This window comes from Sinocyclocheilus rhinocerous, unplaced genomic scaffold (assembly GCF_001515625.1).
Source record: "Sinocyclocheilus rhinocerous isolate Xijiao unplaced genomic scaffold, SAMN03320098_v1.1 scaffold4081, whole genome shotgun sequence".
NCBI classification, from domain to species: domain Eukaryota; kingdom Metazoa; phylum Chordata; class Actinopteri; order Cypriniformes; family Cyprinidae; genus Sinocyclocheilus; species Sinocyclocheilus rhinocerous.
Window position 1 is genome coordinate 12,412 of NW_015662164.1, and position 14,186 is coordinate 26,597.

Sequence of the window (14,186 nt, forward strand, 5' to 3'; positions counted from 1 at the left end):
TTGGGGTGCCTCCAGGACCAGGGTTGGGAACGTCGAAACGTTAAATGGTTGATCCCCCAGTTATCCACTTCATTCAGTCCTTCAAATATGTTTTAATTACATCAATCAACAAACAAGCTTACAGGTTCAATTCAAAATGTCGACATTCATTTTAAAACACTTCTGAAAATATGGTCTCTATTCGTCAGGAGTTAAAAATGGTACACTACAGTGTTATATTTAGTACTTCAAGCACAGGGAAAAAAGACATGGAAACAAGAAAATGGATTTCTGTGTGAGGTGGTGTATGAAAATACATTTTGTGGAAATTTGCTTTGACAGTTTCAGACAGGCGAAGGAGAGATTGCGGGGAGCTAGAGTTGATCCTAATCCCCCTAAAATCACATTATTATTTTTTTATTCAATTTTACAGTACGTCATGTGAGACAGTAGAAAGGAAAGTTTGGGACGTGGATCAGGATGTGACAGGCCAGATATGAATCTACATGCCTGTGAGAATGTGCACTAACTGGTTTGCTATGACTCCAGAAAAATATTCTTATTCTAACAAATAGAATCCATAGCAATGCTTGAAAGTAATACACAAATACATACTGACATATTTTCATCGGAATATATCAGTTAAATCAAAATGGGTCCAATAACCAGACTCCAATAACTGGACTGAACAATTTGGCAAAGGGGTTTTTAACTTGACATTTTTTATATTTGTCCTAATTTAACCCCAATATTCTGAAATACTGAAAAACATATATTTGGTTAAACATAGGTCTAGTGTGTCTTGATACACAGCTGAATGAGAAACAGAATCTACCAGACACTGAAAGAAGAAAAACACTTTAAATAAACCTCGAATAGAAGTCGATCTATGGAAACTCAGTTTTTCAGCATGTATTTTTCCTCTGTCCTGTATTTCCTGTTTTCAAGGAAGCATAGGTCAAAGAGCTTCAGCAGATATCGAGACTAGGTCATGATATTTCTGTTGAAGTCATATGACAGTCTTCTCTTAGCATTTGCAGCTAATTGCTGGTTGGACGTTGGGAGATTTGGAGAAAACCTGGCACTGGTCTTCAGTCGAACTGTCGCACATTCCTGAGGTGGAAAGGATGATGGTTATTTAAAACATGCACTTAACTGGTGTTTCCAGTACCAAGCTCTATTTATGGTCAATGTAGAGTATAGAAATCCATTTGCTATTTCAAATAATATTACAAGTGTTTGATGTAGCAAACGCTCACCAGGAAAGTTTTCATTATATATTATTGCAGTGGTTTTATATTTCATTACAGCAGACTCACAGAGCTGGGACGTTGCAAATGCAGTGACTGAAGGAGAAGTTTACAGGACAGAGACTCCGCCCTCTTATATTTCACACCAATCATCCGGTCTAGATCCTGGAGGCCATCAAGTAAGCTCTGCTCCCTTTGGGCCAAAGCAAAATGATTAGCTCGGAATTTTATAGCATGTAACGAGAAAAACAAATACCATTATTGTACGTGAAATTATGAAAGAAAGATTTGTTTGTACATTTTCAGTCATCTCAAGAGGATGAAATACAGAATTTCATGCAAAACAGTCAGTTCTTTGTGCTTTGTGTGATGAGATGCAGTAGCATTTTCTATTACCACAAGGTGGCGATAGAAGACTAATATATATGTCAGGGGTTTTCAAACTGTTCCTAGAGTCTTCCCAGCATTCCACATTTTGGATGTTTTCCTTATTAGCTGACAAGTGTTAAATAAGGGAGGCATCCAAAATGTGCATTCATTTGGAGGCTCTAGGAATGGCCTGAAAACCCCTGAAGTATGTCTTTAAATAAATAGTTTCTCAAAATGCATAAACTTTGTCATAATTAGTGCAGCAAAACTACAGATAATACAACATACTTGTGTTCCCCTGTATTGCTGTTTTCAGCTGGTCCTTGCAGAAGCTGCTTTAGTGTAGGAATGTATTCAGGATCTTCACAGGGGGACTTTTCTGAGGGAAATGCCTCTAGAAACACATTTGACTACACACACAAACACACAGTACAGTAAGGATCACTAATCATCAGAGCATCAAAAGTGATGAATAGATGTTTTAGTTACTCATATGTAAAGTTACAACATTATAGAATTTAAAGCTATATTAGTATGATATTATAAAATGAGTCATTAATTAGTTTGTGGAGGATGAGTGGGTCATTACATGATTGTATAAAATGGAATATTTCGCCTTTTTCTGGCCGATTCTTTAGTATGATGAATGATTAACTCTATAATTGATTTTCTATTCATATCACAGGGTCTCTTTTATCTCACATACTTTAATAATTTACATTTATTAATTTGTTAAGTAGTGTAATAAGTGGAATAATGTACATTCATTAGGTCAAGATTAGGACAGATTAGGACACCAACATAACAGAGCATAAACCTTTACCACATTATGGAGAGGAGAGAGAGGAAGGTTTGGTTTTTCGGTAGAAGGCCACCAATGGCCACCAGGCACTATCTTCTGCTCCACAGTCTCCTGGCTGAAGGCAGTCCATGTGCTCTCTGACTGCTGGAATGACTGGACTACAGTCCAATCAGATGCCCAGGATGCGGGTTCATTTGCATCAGCAGAACTTGTGTGTTCCTCTGAGAGGAGATAAAGGCTCATTTAAGTCTTTATAGTTTCATTTTCAAGGCTCTCATACAAAAACTCTTTACAAGACCAGAAGGCGCTATGTTACTGGAAAGATGTTCTGCTTTCTGCGGTGGAAAGATTTCACACAATGTAGAACATGTGTAATAATTTACAAGTGGTGAAAGTGTTTAACCAAACTTCAGTTCTCTGTTTATGTAAAAAAAAAGTCTAATGTGGTATTTATAGACCATGGTGGAAAGGTACAACATAGGCTTATAAGAAAAATGTGCCTTTACCTATATTTTTGCAAAACTTAAAAAAACTTACCCATACATTCAATTCACTAGAGCAGTAAAACACCAATAATTTATATTCCTTTTCACACAATAACAGATTATTAATGAATAAAGACTTATTTTTGTGCGGCTTCTTGTGATTACCTCAGAACATTTTTACCATAGTGCATGATTTGTAAATTAATTAACTTGCTTCATATGTATAGTTGTGCTTTCAAATCGATTAATTGCGATTAATCGCATCCAAAATAAAAGTTTGTGTTTACATGACATGTGTGTACTGTGTATATTTATATTTTTTCTTAAATACATACATGTATGTGTGAGTATTTATATATACATATAAATATACACAGCACACACACATATATTATGTAAACAAACTTCGATTAAAGTGGAAAAACTCAAAGACTTATAGAAGCAAGCTGAAATGGCTTGCTTCAGCAAATGTGTTTTATCTCGTGTTTGCTTTTGTTAACACTGTAAAGTTTAGTGTAGGTGGTACATTATTAAGGCATTAGAGCACCACTCACCAGACATTTAGTTTCCAATCTGCCACAATATATACAACAACCAACATAATAAAACATTACCAGATTCATGTTAATCTTTTCGGATAAAAATGAACTCACTTTTACCACCACTCTCTGGATATTTCACTTTAAAATGCATCATGAAATGTCCAAGAAGCAATGTAATATGATTTTGAAGAAATGTCTCAACAGGAAAACAGTGAATGTATGTTAAATGGCTTCTAGAAATAACTTGTCATTTTAAATATCTACTTGTGTGATGCAATTTCAGAATTAAAAACTATAAAAAGTAGGTTAAACCTGTTCATGCTCACTATTGGAATCACCAGGTTTTCACCTTTTTAGAGAACAGGATTAATCCTGCAGATTAAAATTACACAGTAGCTGCCAAAAATGGAATTGAATCCATAAAATTATTAAGTGGAAAGTGTTTGTGGTTACACTTTATTTTAAGGTGTCCTTGTTACAGTAATAATTACACATTTAAGTACTAAGCAATATTAATTAACTACATGTACATATATGGTTAGGATTAGGGTTTACTTGCACGTAATTATGCATAATTTATTGTTATTCTAACAGTAAGTACATGCAACATGTGTAATAAGGACACCTTAAAATAAAGTGTTTCCATGTTTGTTTTTGACCAAAGATTATAGTTAGAAGACGTACTAGATGAATAAACAATGAAGTGTTTGTCCTCTATTTTGATCAAGCCATTCCCTCTAGACATGCTGCCTTTGGCATTGTGAAGGTTGGCGTCCCCTCTTGTCCCAATGGCCTTGTGTTTGCATGTCTTTTTAATGCTGCCTCCTGCCTTAGGCTGGTACACAGCAACAGGGGAAGAGTGAGTGGTTGGGGGTTGGGGGGTAGGAATTCCAAGCAGTGCTTTAAATAATTAATATCTTCACATGAGGTCGGGGGAAGCGAGGGGGTCTGCAGGAATCCAGGTCAATCCAGCCAGACTATTTAGTACATTGGGACTGCATGTTATCTGCTCACTCAAACCCAAACAAAGCCAGGTTCCTTCTCCAGAAGAGAACTTACTGTACCTTAGGACTTATGTGACAAAATGTATTACCTTGCTACTTTCAAGACAGCGTACTTACCACAGTTGTAATCCTCAGCCAACTGTTGGACCTCACTGAACCCATCCGTCCACAGCTGCTCTCCACCTGCCTGCATGAATGCCCCAAACTCCTCCTCCTCCTCGCCCACATCAAGAGACCCCTCGTCAGCGGCCACCTTGTTCTTGTCGTCAACTCTTGCCGGCTCTGATAGCAACTCTGAGTTCACCAGAGGCAGCAAGTCTCCACCTCTAGCCCCCGCCTCCGCCTCGCTTAATGCTGGGATGGCTGTTGCTATGGCTGCAGTGGTGGAATGGGCAGGATTAACCAGGGAATGAATAGTGGTTACAGTTATATTGGCTGTTGTTGCACTAAAGCCTTGCGAAGAGGATTTGTCAGACTGCTGAACTTCATGTTCTCCATGCTCTGTGATTAATTCCTCCCAATGCTGAGGTGAGCACATGGACGGCCTCCTTTTCTTTTCTGTGGTGCTACATTCAGCACCCACTGGAGTGCGGCCCTCCGGCAAAACTGTATTCTTTGTATCTGGAGTCCCATCTCTCTGTGTTGCAAGATCGCCGGGCTCCACCGAGTGTAGATTCTCACGGTCTAGTAGGCACTCGCCTGGCCTGGATTCTTGATTCTTCTGAATGCTGACAGGGACTTCGGAGGGAGTTATCATGGGAGAATGATCCATGCTTGGCTCAGTATTACAGTTTGTTGTGGTCAATTTGATTCTTAGACTATCAGAGTGAGTCTCAGATGCTACAGATGACCCTAGGTTTGGCACATCAGCAACAAAGTTCTGGCGATCATTTGCATCAAGGTCACATTTACTGACCTCAGTGTCTCCTTGCACATTGGCACAACTGAATTCTTTTTCAGAACAGTTATCGGATTGATTAAGGCTCATCTCATCTTCAACCTGCTCACCTGGTTTGGCACATGGTTTGGCAGAAGAGCAGCAGGTTTGTGAATCTGTGCTCTCGGGTGTGACAGCTTTCACTAATATGGGGGAATGAGCCCTTTGGTCTTTGCCCTTCAACTTCAAGTCGTCCTGACTTGGATAGCTACCCGTCTGGCCTTGTGTTATGTTAAGTGGTTGTGCATCTGAAATCACTGCATTTTTTTGGTCACTGCGCCGACTAGTGTTTTCCCCTTTGCCGTGAGCCGCTGTTCTTTTCTCCGTTGTTTTACCGCATTTCCTCCATTTTCGTATGGCCCTGGGCTTGGCCTTGAACAATCCACCATCATCTGGCCCATCCTGGCTCACCTTCTGCCCTTTAGAGGAACATCTAAGCTCTTCCTTTGTCCCCTCAAGAATGACAGCATGAGTCCGTGGAGCCATGACTCTCGTCCCAGTCCCGCGGTTTCCAACAGCACAGATGTAGCTGCCCCTGCCCTGGGCCTTGAGAAAGAGGCAGCGTGTCTGAGTCTGCCTACCACCCCCCTCAGTGCCCTTCAAAGTGGCCACAGTTACAAGAGCGCCAAGACCGCCTTGCCTGACCCCTGGAGTTCTGGTTGCACTAATTGTGCTCTCCAGTGTGTGCCCATAGCCACTGCTGACATGACCTGACCAGCTTCTCTGCCCTAGCCTGTTTTCAGGAGGCTGTTGGCATGTGCCCTGTGCCCGAGATCCATTAGCAGCCTTTCTTCTGGCTTTAGAGTAGCCGCCACTCACAGCCCATGCTCTCAGGCCTTTAATCAGGGGTATGGCTCCAAACTCAAGGGCACTGGCGAATGAGACATTGGTTCTTCGGCATTCATGCAGTAGCTCCCTATGGGCCATGTCCAAGCAGTTATTGTTGTTGTTCTGTTGCAGCATTCTTCTTGGGAGAATAATATCAGATGCTGTGGTGGGTAAGAATGACATTTAGGATGTCAAAAACGTGAAATTCTTCTGTTACAGCACAACATTTAGCAATCAGTTAAGGAAGGCAAATTGCATATATCTTGATTTAATGATGATTTAAGTTCAATACCTGACAATTAATGGTCAACGTACAAGTGCAGGCTCAAATTTTAGTTTAGGTCTTTGCAAATTGTCTTCAAATAAAACAGATAAAATATCCAGTAAAATAATCCAGTTAATCAATTTAATCCATTCACTCCATTCATTTTAAATTCTCTCTCTCTCACACACACACACACACACACACACATAATTTTCTTGCAATACTTAAAACTGTAATATGTATTGTAACATTTTTTTAAAAACTGTAATACAACTTGTATACAATTGTTTACTACAGTTTTGTAATTTGTATTCTTGACAATTAAAAGTCAATACAAAACAAGTGCAGGCTCAAATATTTGTTTAGGTCATGGCAAATTGTCTTAGAGTTGAGTTAATATTCTATACACTATATATTCTATAATGTCTATACACACACAAACTGTGTAATATACTACAACTTGTATATATACTACAATTACGTTATATTCTATATACTACAATATATACAGTATACACTACAGTTACTGTATATACTATAATTTTGTAGTTAGTATTTTTATGTAGTTTAATGTATATCATAATTATATACATACTGTAATAACTATGAAATATAATATTAAATAAAATAAATATTCAGTATTTATTATGCAATTTTATTTTTATACTCTTAGTTTTTTTAAACTCTATTAAAAAATGGATACTGTCATGTCAAACCACGAAGAGTTCTTTTTTCGTTCTATTTCTAGGCTACTTTATACAATTATTCCTATATTTTATATGTAGTTATTATAACTGTATTTTATAATGCATTACATTTATAATGTATGTACATGATTGTTTTATTTGATAATATGACTGTTTTATTAAGAGCTAGTGTATTTAATACTTAAGTTACTGTATAATGTATCATTAATGTATAATAATTTTTATTTCGCATGTCACAAACTGTCATGATGATCAGAGGACGCTGCGTTACGTAGTCTACACACACAATACGTGATCACATCACTTGCACCAAATCGGGAGTCTTATCATTAACTAATAGGACTTGCCCACTCAGATGTATCTTACATGAGGTAACCTCGGGGAGGGGGAATTATCTGCATCGATTCTTTTCGTGGTTTGACAAGATAATATCCATCTTTTTCAGGATATCATAAATAACCCATCTTTCTTTCGTTGTATCCTCTTACCTTTACAGTGTGCCAGTCATTTTCCTCATTCGGATGCGATGTCACGAATCACACAATTCCAGCTGTCGTACGTTGTGAAGATGCTGCTGGGCTGAGGGATTTTGGCTTTAACCTTCATGAAGATTTTGGACCGTCTAGAAATGATGATATCCATGACACCACTTCGTTTTAAGACAGCATATCCGAATACAGACCACCGTAGATATAGTATAACCTATTATATCCCATGTACGTCTCGTGTGCTCCGTTGAAGTGAACGTCACGCTACTCCTCCGTGTCTCCTCATAGCGCAGGCTACTTTAATTGGCAATGCAACGCAGAGCCTCCGCAATCTAGTGCGTGCGCTCAGCTGACCAATAGCGGAGCGTGCAGCACGCTGTCGGTGCTTTTACGCTTACGCACGAAGAGGACACGCACACGCGGGAACACATTACTTCATTATAGCTTTTCATTTAGTTCTTCAGCCAGTTCTGGTGAGTATAGGCTACTTTTGAAACCCTCTTGCACTCACTCTTTTGCTCGACTTCGTTTAGCCATAATTGGTAGGCTATAGAAACTCAATATAAAGAGAGCCTACTTTTGTGTTAATAACATGGTGGTCTATGTTTACAGTAAGCACTTTAATTCTAATCGGAATCATTCATGTGCTAACTATTTTAGTTTCATTTTTGTCCAATACATAGTTCACAGAAAATGAAAATTGTCATCATTTACTCACCCTTGTGTTGTTCCAAACCTGCCTATGACTTTATTTCCCTTTTTAAAATAAAAAGGGAAATGATCTTTATTTTTCAGAAGACATTTGTGTATAAAACACAGACAAGGAATGGACTCTTTTATGACACTTTAATTATGCATTTATGGTGTTTTTGTGTTTTGTCGTAGACTTGAACGCTCCAGCCTCCTTTCATTGTAATTACTTGGACAAATACAACCAATACATTCTTCAAAATGTCTGTTTTCATTGTGAGAAAGTAAATAAGGGTTTGGAATAACATGTGGATGAGTAAATTATGATCAAATTTATTTTTTATGTGTGTACAAGTTTCATCTGGATGTAGTTTTCATCAATCATTAAACATTTTAGATATGTTCAATACTGTATATTGCAATCTTGGGGAAGGCTGTCTGCTGCTGTTTGTACATTTTTCTTGCCATGTCAGTTTCAGACTTGGACCACTACTCATTAGTGCTGCCACATTAGAAAAATCAGTGGAAAACGTCAGGAAATAATCATGTACAACTAATTAGAATGTTAATATTTTATTTGACTGTTCTATTTTTGCATTAGATGGAGATAAGCATCATCTAAATGATTGTTTCAAAAAAAGCAACACATTACAAGCATGCAGTTCTTTAATTAAACCTGTCTTAAATATAATATATATACAATGATATTGCTCGCAGGTAGGCCAATTCCATCAACAACGCAAGAGTTCATTTTAAAAAGAAAAGAAAAGAAAAACATTTCACACTCAGTGTTTACAATTCATAAGAATTCAGAGCATTTCTTCTGAACAGAGAAATGCTTTCTGGTACAGCATGTCACAATCCTTAAAAATTGTGAATGAAAAAAAACTTCATATTGTTTAAATTTATCTTAAAAGTCACAAAAATATGCATCACAAAAATACTCTACAGGCTTTCTTTCTAGTTTCTTATCTGTACAGATCATGCATATAAATATTTAAAAATAGTACATGTATTTCTAATAGTATCTAAAATAAACAAAATTCCATAACAACAACTGAAAACTACAGAGACAAACCAGGCATCGAAAAACCAAAGCAATATTACCAAAATGCTGTAATTCTACAGCATAAATATCATGCAAGACTGCACAAGAAAATCATAAGAAAATGTAAAAATGTAATGTTTTTTAAATATCTTTGCATCTGTCTATGTTCTACAGATTTGTGCCTATGTTGTTTTTTTTATCTACAACTAAATATTTTTGTGTAAATATCATGTGATCTTTACAAATATTTAAATTCAAAGTGTCATACAGAGTGGCAAGTTACAAAACATGAAAATAATGTCTAAAATAAATAATATTCTTTTTGTAGCAACATTTTCATTATGTATAAGTTGCAAAATCTGGAGAAAATATGTTTGCTTTCTTTACTTTAAATAGAATAAAACCTGCAAGACTGAAACAATTGTCACATACAAATTTGTGGGCCTAATTATTATTCCACTACCGATTATATGTCACAGTTCTGTAACTGAGATTCTTACTGTTTCGAACTGGTACATTTTGTTTCTGTATACTTTGTCGTCTTAGTCACTACAGTAAGAGTTCCCTCTGTTTTAGTAATCAGATGCTCGGAGGGCATTTCATGGGTCAAAAATTCTACGCTTGGCATCTTCACATAGAAACCTCCAGAGGCTTCCTCGATAGAACAAGGAAGAGAGGACTTGCTTCCTTTTGGAGAACTTTCTGGTGTGATATGAAGGATGTCAGTAGAATGGGGACTAAGGGTGACCTTGGGTACTTTGAACCATGTTGTCTCCTCTCTTTCTTCACATTTCATAACAGAGACGAATCCAGATGATACTGTGGGTACTGGAGACTCTGATCCCTCCCGTTCTGCCAACATTTCAGTCCTTGCTTTTGAGGATACTATAGTACTAATCTTTCTCACCTCCTCATCCTTCTCTGTTTTCTTCTTGAGACCTGGGAAAGACATTGTGCCTGATATTGTCTTTGACTCCTTGCTCTCTTTGCTTTCTCCTGAGCTCTCCTTCCTGAGTTTCATGCTTGTTTCCAATTCCTCTTCCTCACTTGCATCTTTTGAGTATGGTGAGAAAAACTCCACTTTAGGCAATTTAAGCTTTCCAAACATTGTTTTTTCATCTTTGTCACCATTTAGACTTGGACTTGTTCCATCATCAGACCCACTTGGTGTTACATCAAATGATCCTCTCTGCCCAGACGAAAATGTGACTTTGGGCAATTTAAGCTTACCAGTTTCCACCTCATCTTCGCAATATATTGCTCTCCCCTTTTCATTTGATCGAGACTTGCCAAAATTCGGCTTCATTTTGATCTTTGGCTGTTTGATCTTCACATCTCCAATTTCTGCACTTGCTTCACCACCTACACAAGCAGAGCTCTCCGTTTGTGGATTCACCATAACAAATACAGCTTTTGTTACTTTTGGCAGACGTGGGCTTTCATACTCTACCTTGGAGTCCATGTTTATAGAGTGACCTTTTCCCTGAGATGATTTGATGTTGGCTTCAGGTGAACTTAAAGAAGGCAGAGGAATCCCAAACTTTGGAATTTTGACTTTACCAGTCTGCTTTTTATCTTCATCAGAATTATTAGTGTCAGCTTGGGCAGTCTCAATGTCAAAGTCAAGTTCGGGAATCTTTGGTGCTTGTAAATCAGCTTTCAAGTTTGCATCAGTTCCTCCTTTTAGAAATTTAGCATCCATTTTTTCAGACTTGTTTATGTAAGTTTCTAATCCAGAAACTTTTACTTTTGGCATTCCAATATTAAATTTTGTACCTTTAACTTTTGGCCCTTTTATTTTTTCTTTCGTTGCGGGTTCCAGATCAGTATCTTGAAGTTCAGATTTCTTTTTATTCTTTTTTCCGTCTCTTGATAAGCCAAGATCCAGCTCTAGATCCACATTAGGCATCCTCGTCTTTTTACCCTCTTTATGTGAATCCTTAAGGCTTGCATCAGTAGAAGGATCTGACATGTCTGCATCTCTAGACATTCCTATATCTAGTTTGGGGATTTTAACATTTGGCATTGTCAATTTTCCACCCCCTCCTCCAGATTCTCCCTCTTTAGTATCAAACTCTCCAGTTCTACTTTCTGGTAATGATATGTCTACCTGTGGTATCTTAATATCAGGTATTTTACATTGTCCACCTTTTACTTCCATAGATCCCCTAATCCCAGGGATCATGACTTTACCTTTTCCTACATCAGGTTGAAGTTCTGAAACAACATCTTTAGATTTTATTTTAGGAAGGGGTATATCAATTTTTGGTGTCTTTAATTTTCCACCTTCTAGTTCTGAATCAAGTGCGTGACTTTCTTCTTTCCTTCCATGAGGTAGTGAAAAATCTATCTTAGGCACTATAATGTCTGGCATTTTTAATTTACTCCCTTTCACTCCAAATTCTATATCAGGATCATCATTTTCCTTTCCATGAGGCAATGATATATCAACACTGGGCACTGACATTTTTGGTATTTTTAGCTTTTCACCTTTAATTTCAGTGTCAGTGTAAGGTGTGTCACGTTTTGCATGTGGTAATGATATTTCCACTTCTGGCATTCTTAATTTACCCTTCCTTCCAACCTCCACCTCATGGTTATCTGTGCCACCCGTTTTTGCATGAGGAAGTGAAATGTCTACTTTAGGGATCTTGACATGGGGAAAATTTACTGTACCCCTACTACCATCAGTGTTTAAGTCAGTAGAGTCCACTGGTTCATGAAGTTTCAACCTAGGCAAGGAAACATCCAAATCAACCTTTGGAACTGATATGTCAATTTTTGGCTTCTTGGGAATTTTTAAACTGCCCTCATAACCTCTGATATCTGCCTCAGATACATCAACCTCAGTTTTAGGAAGCAATACCTCACATTCTGGAATATTTGCTGTTGGCAATGATATCTCAAATGCTGGCATTCTGACCTTTCCTTTGTTATCCACATATCCAGGCATACCCATTTCTACATCTTTTAGCTTTTCACCTTTAATTTCAGTGTCAGTGTAAGGTGTGTCACGTTTTGCATGTGGTAATGATATTTCCACTTCTGGCATTCTTAATTTACCCTTCCTTCCAACCTCCACCTCATGGTTATCTGTTGCACCCGTTTTTGCATGAGGAAGTGAAATGTCTACTTTAGGGACCTTGACATGGGGAAAATTTACTGTACCCCTACTACCATCAGTGTTTAAGTCAGTAGAGTCCACTGGTTCATGAAGTTTCACCCTAGGCAAGGAAACATCCAAATCAACCTTTGGAACTGATATGTCAATTTTTGGCTTCTTGGGAATTTTTAAACTGCCCTCATAACCTCTGATATCTGCCTCAGATACATCAACCCCAGTTTTAGGAAGCAATACCTCACATTCTGGAATATTTGCTGTTGGCAATGATATCTCAAATGCTGGCATTCTGACCTTTCCTTTGTTATCCACATATCCAGGCATACCCATTTCTACATCTTTGAGCTTTGCTTTAGGAGTAGGTGTCTTGAATTTGGGGAATTTGAGCTTGGATTTGACCTTATCTTCAGGACCCTCTACTCTGAATTCTGGTTTTGTAATTTCTTCAGCACCTGCTTTTATCTTCATTTCAGTGTCAGGACCAATTATTTCAATATCCTTTTTAGATGGTGATGTTCTTTCCATTTCCAAATCTATAGATAAGTCAGGACTCTCCAGTTCTAGTTTGTCACCACTTTTCAATTTTCTGCCAAATTTAGGAAGTGAAATTTTGGGCATTTTTACAGAGACCTCTGGAACATCAAAACTTGCCCCAGATGACGGCCTTCCACCCTCTGCCTTAAGAAGTTCAATGTTTTCTCTATCACTGCCCTTTCCCTTGGGAAGAGTAAAGTCCAGGTCAACTTTAGGAGCAGATATGTCAACAGTTGGTATTTTCACACTTGGCAGCTTGATGTTCCCACCAAAAGTTACTTCAGGGACATTTAAATCACTAATTTTGGCTTTGGTCTCTATATCAGAATCATGAGTCAAGTTAAAGTCTATGTCTTTCTTCTCTGACCCAACTTTTAGTTCACGATCTGTTAGTTTCATTTTAGGGACAGAGATATCAACAGTGGGCATGTGAAATCTTAAACCTTTTTTAGTATCATCTCCCAGTTTAAGCCCTCCCTCTGCGGTTCCTGGCAGAGAGATATCTATAGAGGGCATGTGAAACTTTCCACCCTTGATATCCGGGTCTTCAATGTCAATTTCACCTCCTGATGGTTTTAATTTAGGCAAAGAAACATCTAATTTAGGCATGTCAAATTTTCTTCCTTTTCCTGCAGGTCCCTCAACATCTACATTTCCTCCTGCTCCTCCTCCTGGCAGAGAGATATCAATAGAGGGCATGTGAAACTTTTCACCCTTGATATTGGGACCTTGAACGTCAACTTCACCTCCTGATGGTTTCAATTTTGGCAATGAAACATCTAATTTTGGCATTTTGAATTTTCTTCCTTTTCCTGCATGTCCTTCAACATCTACATCTCCTCCTGCTCCTCCTCCTGCCAAAGAGATATCTATAGAGGGCATGTGAAACTTTCCACCCTTGATATCGGGACATTCAATGTCCATTTCACCACCTGATGTTTTTAATTTAGGCAAGGAAACATCAAATTTAGGCATTTCAAATTTTCTTCCTTTTCCTGCAGGTCCTTCAACATCTACATCTCCTCCAGCTCCTCCTCCTGGAAGAGAGATATCTATAGAGGGCATGTGAATCTTTCCACCCTTGATATTGGGGCCTTCAACATTAATTTCACCTCCTGATGGTTTTAATTTAGGCAA

At 38.0% G+C, this 14,186-nt stretch overlaps 2 protein-coding genes across 2 annotated transcripts in view; both read right to left on the bottom strand.

Annotated features, from left to right (window-relative positions):
- Positions 1-746: 746 nt before the first annotated feature.
- Positions 747-8,044, bottom strand: LOC107727689 (uncharacterized). Its single transcript, XM_016537639.1, has 6 exons — positions 7,657-8,044; positions 4,549-6,357; positions 2,422-2,621; positions 1,887-2,008; positions 1,299-1,422; positions 747-1,092 (listed from the first exon to the last, which is right to left on the bottom strand). Exons 2-6 carry the CDS (start codon positions 6,329-6,331, stop codon positions 964-966), a joined length of 2,358 nt encoding a protein of 785 aa, XP_016393125.1. The 5' UTR covers positions 6,332-6,357; positions 7,657-8,044; the 3' UTR covers positions 747-963.
- Positions 8,045-8,903: 859 nt separating this feature from the next.
- The window catches only part of LOC107727684 (neuroblast differentiation-associated protein AHNAK-like), a 6,730-nt gene continuing 1,447 nt past the window's right edge, over positions 8,904-14,186 (bottom strand). Inside the window, exons 3-4 of the mRNA XM_016537636.1 lie at positions 12,377-14,114; positions 8,904-11,884 (exon numbers count right to left, since the gene is read on the bottom strand). Of these exons, the coding sequence (XP_016393122.1) occupies positions 9,891-11,884; positions 12,377-14,114 (3,732 nt within the window). The 3' untranslated portion in view covers positions 8,904-9,890. The remainder of the gene's footprint in view (positions 11,885-12,376; positions 14,115-14,186) is intronic.

Bases quoted from the DNA above. Each gene is read 5' to 3' on its own strand.
- LOC107727689 (XM_016537639.1), bottom strand. From the start codon at position 6,331: ATGCTGCAACAGAACAACAACAATAACTGCTTGGACATGGCCCATAGG. The intron at 2,009-2,421 runs GTAAAGGTTTAT...TTGTGTGTGTAG, and splicing joins TCTCTCCTCTCCATAATGTG to TCAAATGTGTTTCTAGAGGC. The intron at 1,093-1,298 runs GTGAGTCTGCTG...TTTCCACCTCAG, and splicing joins ATTTGCAACGTCCCAGCTCT to GAATGTGCGACAGTTCGACT.